This window comes from Spodoptera frugiperda, chromosome 12 (genome assembly GCF_023101765.2).
Source record: "Spodoptera frugiperda isolate SF20-4 chromosome 12, AGI-APGP_CSIRO_Sfru_2.0, whole genome shotgun sequence".
NCBI classification, from domain to species: domain Eukaryota; kingdom Metazoa; phylum Arthropoda; class Insecta; order Lepidoptera; family Noctuidae; genus Spodoptera; species Spodoptera frugiperda.
The window spans coordinates 3,174,944-3,185,479 of record NC_064223.1 but is presented as its reverse complement, the minus strand read 5'-3'; the positions used below and the strand labels follow the sequence as shown (position 1 = coordinate 3,185,479).

The 10,536-nt window shown below is 32.7% G+C and overlaps 1 protein-coding gene and 1 long non-coding RNA gene across 5 annotated transcripts in view; one reads left to right on the top strand and one right to left on the bottom strand.

The window, feature by feature from the left end:
• The first annotated feature begins 149 nt into the window (after nucleotides 1–149).
• Nucleotides 150–10,536, top strand: part of LOC118262946 (protein purity of essence) — a 105,192-nt gene continuing 94,805 nt past the window's right edge. For all 4 annotated transcript variants that reach the window (XM_050697556.1, XM_050697554.1, XM_050697555.1 and 1 more), the window contains exons 1-8: nucleotides 150–318; nucleotides 714–811; nucleotides 1,991–2,127; nucleotides 2,398–2,518; nucleotides 2,784–3,055; nucleotides 3,440–3,603; nucleotides 4,005–4,140; nucleotides 4,634–4,756. In XM_050697556.1, coding sequence (XP_050553513.1) covers nucleotides 197–318; nucleotides 714–811; nucleotides 1,991–2,127; nucleotides 2,398–2,518; nucleotides 2,784–3,055; nucleotides 3,440–3,603; nucleotides 4,005–4,140; nucleotides 4,634–4,756 — 1,173 coding nt within the window. In that variant the 5' untranslated portion in view covers nucleotides 150–196. The remainder of the gene's footprint in view (nucleotides 319–713; nucleotides 812–1,990; nucleotides 2,128–2,397; nucleotides 2,519–2,783; nucleotides 3,056–3,439; nucleotides 3,604–4,004; nucleotides 4,141–4,633; nucleotides 4,757–10,536) is intronic.
• Nucleotides 8,035–9,120, bottom strand: LOC126911288 (uncharacterized). The gene is made up of 3 exons (XR_007705804.1): nucleotides 8,668–9,120; nucleotides 8,190–8,412; nucleotides 8,035–8,049 (listed from the first exon to the last, which is right to left on the bottom strand). It is a non-coding gene; the product is annotated as an uncharacterized LOC126911288 (long non-coding RNA).

Genomic DNA, 10,536 nt, shown 5'->3' with positions numbered 1-10,536 from the left:
TATTCTAATTTTCTAATCGATCTAGTATTCCAGTCTAAATAATTTATTGATTTGATTAAAATAAAAACATAGTTAACCGTAGACTATAGAGTTGAACTATACCATAGAGTTCATCTGACAATCAACTGACATTGACAAAAACTTTTTAGTTGTCATCCTGAAAATCGAATCGTCTATCGTCATTTTCTTCCCGAAAATGGCCGCATCAGGAGGAAATATTGAATGGTCTACAACTGTTAAACCAATATTAACAGCACTTTACGGCCCTTTTTTCGATAAAAACGATGCCGTCGAAATCATCCAAGCCATCATCAAAAGGTTTGTTTCAATTTCGCATTGTAACTGTTGTAGCAAAGTTATTTTGATTGCTCACCTGATTAATCATCGATTTGTTACCTATTTATTTATAAACTTTAGTTTTGGTTTTATATTCTAATTAGGTCAGAATATCAATATTTTTAGGAAGTATAACTTGGGTTATTGTTTTGTTAGAATAATAAACGCATTTCCTGCGCCCTACGTTTAATAGGTCAGCTAATAATTTTATTAAATACCTTCGCATATTTTTTTGTTTTATTTTTTTTATTGACACCGCCTATGACGCGTTCTTGGCGACTTAATAAGTTTAAAGCATAAATACTAATTTAATAATGTAAATCCTTTTGACTATCTAGCCATTGTTTGACTGAGAGTCTTTGTATGATTGTCCACAGCGAAAGTGAATTCCAGAACCATGAAGACATTTATGACTTGTTCTACACATGCTTTGCATGCCTCTCTGCACATTTTATTAGCATGAATGCTAATAATCGTAAGTATCTTGAATCAGTTTGTTGAACAGTATTGAAGTAATGTACTGTATAATGATATCTGCTTCGTGATAATATCTAAAGGCAGCCCTTTGGCTATTAGCAAGCTAATCACAGTAACTTATCTGTATATGAAATATATTGTATCACCAATCAGCAAAATGAATTGATAACATGCAGCCTGTATTTCTGACCCTTTGTCACAATATTTTTTCTACCATGAACAAAATCATCTAAACCCAAATTTTTAAATACTACTTAAAAAAAACATAAATAATATTAAAAAAAAAAAACATAATTAGGAGACCAGCAGTAGCGGGAGCATGATATAAGCTACTGGTGGTTAGGGCTCCAGAGACACAACCTCCTCAATATTAGTAATTACCTAATGCATAATCAAATGCCTGACAAGTTGAGATAGAGAGTTCTTGCACCAAATGGTTATTGTTATTGTGTTGTCATGCATTATCCAGAAAAGTATGTTGTTACTAACAGAAGAATTTCACAATATTTTGCAACAGAGAATGTTCTTATTACACATCACTGATTGGTTATAGTGAGCACTACACTACAGCACTTATAGTTTACATGATAATTTGGGATATTTTATGAATATATAGACAAACTATCAAGTCTTGTTTTTTAACCTGAGTTACCTAAAATAATATTGTATTGATTAAATAAAATGTCTGCTATCTGGTTTGTTCTTAAGTAATGTATTAGGATCACTAATTGGTACAGTGCCAAGATGTCTGGCTGCTGTGCAAGGTGTTTATGGTTTGATTTCGTAGTGGGGTATAAAGTGCTGAAGGTTTTTCTAATTAAAATATAATAGTAGCATGGAGTTTGGAAATTCAGCAGGTCTTTGGTCCTAATGAGAAATTCTCATAATCCAATAAGATAATATAAGGTACTACAACTAGTCTATCTCAACTACTATATCCAATAACAAATTATTACAACTAATTTGAGCTGGCTAAGGGCCCTGAATGCACTCTCGTTATGATTATTTTTAGAGGAAAGGACAACAGCTTGAGCGATCCTGTTCTAATGGCAGCATGCATGTGTCAGTTTACAATCAGCTCCACTAATGGCTGTTGCTCAATGATCCAACGAACAATATATAGGCATATTATTATTTTTAATTTCTGAATGAAAGTAATAAAGTCGAAATGTTTTAGTACCAAATGACCAACTGACCACTGCAAGAGATGCATTCAGAGTGATACTCCGACAAATATTGAAGAAGCTCTCCGAGGCTGGATTGAGCTATGATGAAACGAACACGACAGCTGCACCCAATGTTTCTGTCAAACAGGTGTGTATGATAATATTACTATCTAAGGATAATTTTATATTATTGGGCTTTTATCCCCGACGGGGTTGGCAGATGTCCACATTACGGCATGTAAACAGCCAATATACACCCATTTTTCCCGACTAATAGGAGGTGAGCCTATTGCTATATAACGGCACTATTCTAGATTGACGCAGTAGTTTTTCGAACTCGTACTAAGCCCTCTCTTTTAAACAAACAAGTTCACATAATGGCTTTCGATAAATATTTATGTTTCGGTTTTTCCCTTAGCTTCTGCTGCCTATTGTGGGGCTATGCGGCATCGACGGAGGGGGATACCCCCAATCTGACTTAGTGATTTTGACGTCACTGCTGAAAAATGCCAAACTGCCCGCACATGTCTCCGTGCCTGGTATGTATCACTATCATTACTTTAAGAAATAAGTAAGGTTTTTCAGTTGTTACTAATAAATGAGAAAAGATCGAATCTTCCATATGTTGGCAATAATGAACTTGGCACTGAATTTTATTCAATTCATTAGTAAAACAAAAAAGTTTATGATATACAAAATATTATAGATAGGTACGTATTAAAAACTGTCGATATCTATTTTTTACATTCATTCATTTAAAAACTGGACATTTCACAAATCTATATTCTTTATACTTTGTCTCAGACTCACAAACAACAAAGTCGTCGGTTATACCAAGCTCGATTACGTCTCTGGCCTCTCAAACGACCCCTACTGAGAAGCAGCCGCCGTCGAACGCCCAAAGACGTTCTGATGCTTTACTGGAACAATTGACTGCGCCATTGCGCAACCCTGTGGCTTCAATGACGTCATCCCAAGCGGCACCCGCCACAGCCGTCCTGTCACCCGGCAGTAAGGACAGCTTGGAAAGCGCAAAGGATGGAAATGCTGCTCAACAGTCTTCCATTGATATGAAGGTTTGAATTTGTTATTAAGCAAATATTTTTATTGTAACTTGTAGTTTTATTTTACCGGGGTTGGTTTAGCATAGAATCTGTTGATGATGGAACAAAACACGATAGGTTTTTTTTTGGACAATCGTTCAATGACTTCTTCCGCCTTGGGCGAAGCAAGAAGAAGTGTCAGACTCTTACTGACTAAAAACCATTCCGTTCCTACTCCTGCTAGGCAGTCCACAGCTCCGGGATACAGTATGGGTGTTTCACAATGCCTAGGTAACCGCTATACCAAGATAAAGAATTAAGAACATAATTTGTATGAACTACCTGACACAGTTTGCCTGTAAAGTTTATCGGCTAAAGGTTGTGAAACAGGTGCTAAGTTAAATTCTTTGTTTGTAGAAGTGGGTGGCGTCGACATGCTCGTCACTCCTGATGGAGCTGCGAGCTGGGTCGGTGGTGCTGAAGGTGTGCGCGTCGCTGCCGTGTCTCCAGCGCTACCTCAACCGGTGGCAGACTGCCAAGGAATCCGCTATAGCACCTCAATTCAACTCTGATGCCTCACTGTATGTATTTGTTTATCTGTTCTTTTAAATGTTTATTGTTAAATTAATATGTTAAACCATCTCATATCTTTAGCATCTTAAACAAAATCAATTCAGTAGTTTCAGTGTGACGGTGTGTGAATTCATAGACAACCAAACAAACTTTCACATCACTACATAGTATAAAACAAAGTCACTGTTCTTGTCTGTATGCTTAAATCTTTAAAATTACGCAACAGATTTTGATGCGGTTTTTTGTAATAGGAAAAGTGATTCAAGAGGAAGGTTTATATGTATAATACATGCATAATTATATCACCATTACACCCATGCGAAGCTGGGGCGGGTCGCTAGTTTATAATATTACATAGTTACTTGCGTGTTATTATAACAATAATAAAATACATTATATTTCATCACAGCCTTCACTTCCTCGTGAACGAGGTACATGTGTGCCGCCTGGCGTTGTCCCTGCCCTGCCTGGAGCCCTTCACTCCGGAACGTATCATGACCCTCAGTGACGTCAGCATCGCCGGCTTACTCTGCGCTACTGCTCAGGTTTGTATTATTATTTATTTTACAATCTTTTATAAAAATCTACAAAGTGACCTAACAAATATATATAAAACAAAACCGAGCTAGAGTTACACATCACAATAAGGTAAGAGTAATTTTCCACCTACTGTTTCCTTTGCAAGCATGGTAAAAAAGTAGTCTTTATCACTTTCCATAAACAAAAACTATGCCATAAAACGCCAGTACCCTTTATGAATTTGCTTTACGTTTTCAGCGCTCTGATTGGTTTGATCATCCGCGTCGCGTTTCGTTTTCGTTCAAAAAAGTAAACTCGTACTAAGGGTACAGAAGGCTTAATACGAGGTTGTTTTACGTCTAATGAAATCGAAACGTTACTGCCTTCGACGTTCTAATTGGCTGGTTCATTGGAGTTGGCCAACCAGAACGCGATACGTACAAGCTAAAATGAATTCTAAATCTAAAGTATTAGAATATTTTTGTTTTTATGACAACTTATAAAATATTTTGTCACCAGGCGTCCCTTCACCCGAAGGACGAGGAGTACGAACAGCAGACGGCTACATTGGTGGAGAGTGCGCTCAGCCTGTACAACACTGTGGGAGAGACCTTCAAACAGTCTACCCGCGCTGGGGGATACGTAAGTATTGCCATTATTCGAATTGATGTACTGAGGACTGTGTATAGTATTGTGGATTCAATTTCTCACTTAAGGTGAATGTTCCGAGCTCTTCATGGCTCGTTTCCCGATAGATGGCGCTGAATTGAACATTTTCAGTTTTATGTTGTTTTGAGTGTCATTTGAACAATATTAAGTAACAGAAATAGTAATGCGAAAATCAGGCATCCCACTTTATCGGAATTAGTCAAATTATCGCCTCAAAACCCATCCGATTTGCCATAAAAGCGAAATATTAATATCCAACTCTGTTTACAGTCATTTATACACACATAGACATAGCGCCTACTTTAAAATCAACCTTTCTTCAAAATTAACCACTAGATGGCGTGCATTTAAAAGTTAATAGGCTGTTAACTGTAGAAATTATGTCTTGGGGATTAGGAACTAAAGAACACCATCTGATGCTATTATGTTCTAAAAATAAAAGGTATAAGTAGTGTTATATTTAGGTACTAAATAGCATAAAACAAAGTCGTTTTCTCTGTCCCTATATCCATATGTATGCTTTCTACACTAAGGATTTTGATGGTGTTTCTTTTAATCGATAGAGTGATTCAAGAGGAAGGTTTATATGTATAATACATGTATATTATAGTAGGGAAACTGATAATTTTGCACCCGTGCGAAAACGGGGCGGGTCACTAGTTTGGGAATAAAATGAATGTCAAGAATGCAATGTAAGACAGTTTTATTTTATTATCTTATACATTATTTAATATAATGTATATACTAACCTGCAATTATTACAAGTATTTATGTGACATGAATGCTTGATACGTGACTGATTATTAAAAAATAATCTCATTCAAAATAATAATTCAAAACTATAATTCATAAACAAGGCAACCAGAATAATAGATTGCAATCAAAGCGGAAAAATGTTTGAGAATATCTAAGCATCCATAATCACTATACTACATCTATATCTATACATATAATAAAATCGTAGAAAAGTGCTGTCTGTACATTGAAAATAAAAATAAAAAAAATAGCAGGGGTTATTGTTATGTCGATGTCGAACCCAAAAATGTAATTAACTTTTTTTTGTCTGTTTGTCTGTTTGTCTGTTTGTCTGTTTGTCTGTTTGTCTGTTTGTCTGTTTGTCTGTTCGTCTGTGCGCGCTAATCTCAGAAACGGCTGATCCGAGTTGGATGCGGTTTTCACGAATATATTGTGGGATGCTTAAATTTACATTTAGTGTTTGTTTCATGTCAATCGGTTTATAAATAAAAAAGTTATGTCAAATTAAAGAATCACGTCGAACATTCTATGCTTATACCATTAATAATCTCCGCAACTATTTGACGGATTTGGTTGAAATTTGGATAGAATATTTTTATTTCAAAAATCAAAAAATAAAATAAAAATAAAATAAAATAAAATAAAATAAAATAAAATAAAATAAAATAAAATAAAATAAAATAAAATAAAATAAAATAAAATAAAATAAAATAAAATAAAATAAAATAAAATAAAATAAAATAAAATTAAATTAAATTAAATTAAATTAAATTAAATTAAATTAAATTAAATTAAATTAAATTAAATTAAATTAAATTAAATTAAATAAAATAAAATAAAATAAAATAAAATAAAATAAAATAAAATAAAATAAAATAAAATAAAATAAAATAAAATAAAAATAAAAATAAAATAAAATAAAATAAAATAAAATAAAATAAAATAAAAATAAAAAGAAAATAAAAATAAAAATAAAAATAAAAATAAAAATAAAAATAAAAATAAAAATAAAAATAAAAATAAAAATAAAAATAAAAATAAAATAAAAAATAAATTTATTCCGGACATACAGCGCCATCTATTGTTCAATTTCGTACTTATAGTACGGAATTGAACAATGTCGGGCTGTTCCTATACTCCGTAGATAGATGGCGTTGATCGCGCAATGGTGTAATTACAATTGTTCAGTTTATGTTATTGTTTTAATTCATTAGAAATTTGTTTTTACAAAATAGTAAAAAGCAATGAAAAATATAACATAATACAACTTTTAGTACAAAGAAAACGCTCTAACGGAGTATAGATAATTCTATGTCGATCGTTACACGACTTCGGTTCATGTTATTGTTTTAATTCATCGAAAAAAAGTTAACAAATAGTAAAAAGGTATGAAAAAAATTATATCAATATAATTAAACTTTTAGTACAAAGAAAATGCCCGAACGGAGTATAAATAAATAATCCAAGTTGTCTTTATCCTCGAGAGATGGCGTTGGGATCGAAATAGATCGCGCTATGGTTTCGTTACATTCATTTGGTTGGGTATCGGCCGAGCGCTTCGGTACAATCGTAGAAAAAGTGTATTATCAGTCGTATGATTATTTGTCTGTAGTGGTCCTGCTGTTTCGTATATTCTAAATTGGTTTCGTTGTATTTGTCAATTAATAAGTTTATTTGTTGGGTTTTCCTGGTTTTCTGGTTAAACTTTTTAACGTAGGTTTAGTTTGATATCGATTATTAGTAGTTACTGTAGTTAGTTTTTTTAATAAAATTGTAAGTCTAATTTATAAATTAATTAGATTAGATTTAAGTCGTTTCTTTTAAATTATTTAGTTTAAGCTTGGTTATTATAGCATAAAGGATAGGTTCTAATATAATTTCTTTTTTAATTGTTATAAATTCGTAATTCGTAGCTTTCTTTAGTTTTAAGTTAGTTTTCATCTTAAGTTCGGAAAGATTATAATATTTCTTTAGTTAAAGTCCGTTTTTAAACTATTTTTTCAATGCCCTAAGTGAGTATACATCTATTAAAATCAAACGCAGAGCTCATTATGTTGATTTTTGAAGATTTCCCTGGAATATCTTCCACATCTCATTTTTGAAAAGATCCCGCGAGATCGGGAACTCATCATCATCATCATCATCATCATCAGCCTATAGCTATGGGAACTATGTGGTTAAAACCAAAAATTTGCCGGAAGTCACTATTCCACGCGAACGAAGTCGCGGGCAAAAGCTAGTAAGGAAATAAAAAAGCAACAACTTTCCTTTTTGTTTTTCAGAAACCTTAAAATAGGTCAATGTAGGTATTCATATCACATTATGAACATTATGTTCATTACGACGAGTATTCACCATTTCAGTTTTCTGACATCAAAAAAACATGACTGTAAACATTGATAATGTAGATTCTAAACACACTACTATAATAGTACAATAAAAAAACATTTGTCGTGTTGTTTTCACTTATCCTTCCTCATTATTGCCTGGAAACTACCGCTACACAGCTGCTGCGAAAGAAAATTACTATAATTAGTATATTTTGTGTTTAACTTTTGATGTGGATGAAAACAATATCCCACAAGAAAAAAATATAATATAGATTGAAATCAATGGAAATCATAAAATAAAATAAAAAAAAATTGTGTACCTTTCATACCTAGGTATACATTTCGCAGTTTTTTGAACATGTCTCAAAACTATTTCTGGCAGAATACATTCTTTAAAAAAGTGTATTAACTTTGGCATCATATTGCTGATAAAGTCATTATATTATCTCGACAAACTTCTATAACAGTCAAAGGTTCATTGACTGAAATAAAACATATGAAGTAGCATTTATCCATGTTACTGACACGCATTTGTCCTTGAACCTGAAATAGATTTAATATTATAGTAAGAAGATGCTAAAATAAATTATAAAGTGGACATGCAATAGAATTTACTTGATAGTAATATTCATGCTTTTTATTCATAACTAGAACATTATTATCCAATGATAGAGCAAAATTGAAAGGAAATCGTTTTTCTTGGTATGGTCATGTGAAGAAGAGGGATGAAACGCTTATTACTAAAAGAGTTCTAAGTTTACATGTAGATGGCTCAACAACTGATGACTCTATACGTACTTGAAAACTAAAGTTTGTTTACAATGAAGCTGGCCACAACTTGAGTTATAATTTACATACAAGCTTACTATCTTGTCGTCCACATGTATCCAACTGAATGCGCTTTTCACTCGTTTTGACGATTTACGGGCGCCTGAATATTCGTGGCGTTGATACGCCAGCTTTCTCGTAGGACCCCGACATAGTAGGTACCTAGATGTAAACGGAATCCGAAATACACAAAAACTAATTATATAAGTACAAGACAATATTATGTTACTTTTATAAACTCAGTACCTATTCGCATAAAATTGAAACGAAATTATAACAAAACCAGATCAAATCGCTTGTAATTGCAGCAAAATGTAGTCTCATGTCATGAAAATTATTGCAAAGTAAATATCCATACCATAGATAAAACAGAATTTATTAAATACGTTCCGAAATTCAGAAAAATTATAGCAATAAAATTTTACTTACCCAAATTATGATATAACATCAATTGAAAAATCGCTGCAGAACAACCATAATAAAATCATAAAATGATATTACATAATTATACTCTATTTACTATAACATTAGAAATTTAAAGATACTTGTTTTACCGTCCGTTCAACTGATTTTGAGTGTATCGGAACGCGCGGGATTCATGTAGCAGACGCAATATAATGTGACAAATAATACTAATGTTTGTCCGTCCAAAGTTATTTGTATTACTAATCTGAGAAAACAATATAATATCGATCGGTGATTTCTAATATGAGGATTTTAGTTTGTAATAGCCAGCTAAACTCACGGGCTGACTTGCTAATATTTATTAGTTGGTAGGTATTTTTATTTTGAAATAAAATTACTTACTTATAAACAACATATACTACAATACTTTGCAATAATCATATTAAATTGGAAAGAAATACATACAAGAAATATTACTTCGAATCAATGAATTTTCATTGATCAAAAACATACAAGAAATTCCGCGCGTAAAGCCTAGCGTAATGCTACGCAAACTCTTCGAAATGTATTTGTTGAGACGCATAGTGTCTATAATGAACCTACTTGTTTATCCATATTTAATACATACCTTATTTACGCTAAGCCCAGTTGTTAAATACACTTGCAGTCGAAACCACGTCTTTTCATTCAAAAAACCCTAACAAACAAAAGTGAACGCTATCACCATTAACATATGGTCGTATTCGAGCCGAACGCAGCACCTACGGAGCAATAAACATCGAGCCGATCGAACAAAAGAATCGCATTCCACAGCGATAAGGATTTGCAGAAAAAACGTCTCGTCGTTATGGATAGTTATAACTACGTAATGAGCTATAAAGACGGACTCTAAACAAGTTTTTAAAAACAGTTTGATTTATATTGAGTGAAGTACATATTAAGTGAAATAAATATGAATACTACTAAAGAACAACAACAATATCTCGCTATATTGGAAGATGGTGCTAATTTACTTCGAAAAACGCAATCAAATTTGAAAAAGTGTCCAAAGGGAAGACTGACGAGAGGTTATCTAGAAGCACGTGTGAAGATTATTGACGAGTATTGGATGTCATTCAAGAATGCACATGATGGGTTGGTAAAGATAACACCTAAGGAACAAAAGGGGATTTTGCCATATTTTTTAAACGAAGAATTCTTTATATATGAGGAATTATACAGTTCATTACAAGGGGATTTAAAGGATATGCTTACGTCATTAGCGGACTCGTCGATGGATGTGAGAAACTCAAGTGGCATGAATGTAACATATACATCGCAAAATATAGTGCATTTACCGAAAATAGAATTGCCTAAATTTCATGGGAGTTATGAAAAATGGCCGACTTTCAAAGATTTGTTTATTTCTTTGGTGCATGAAAATAATAGCCTCAG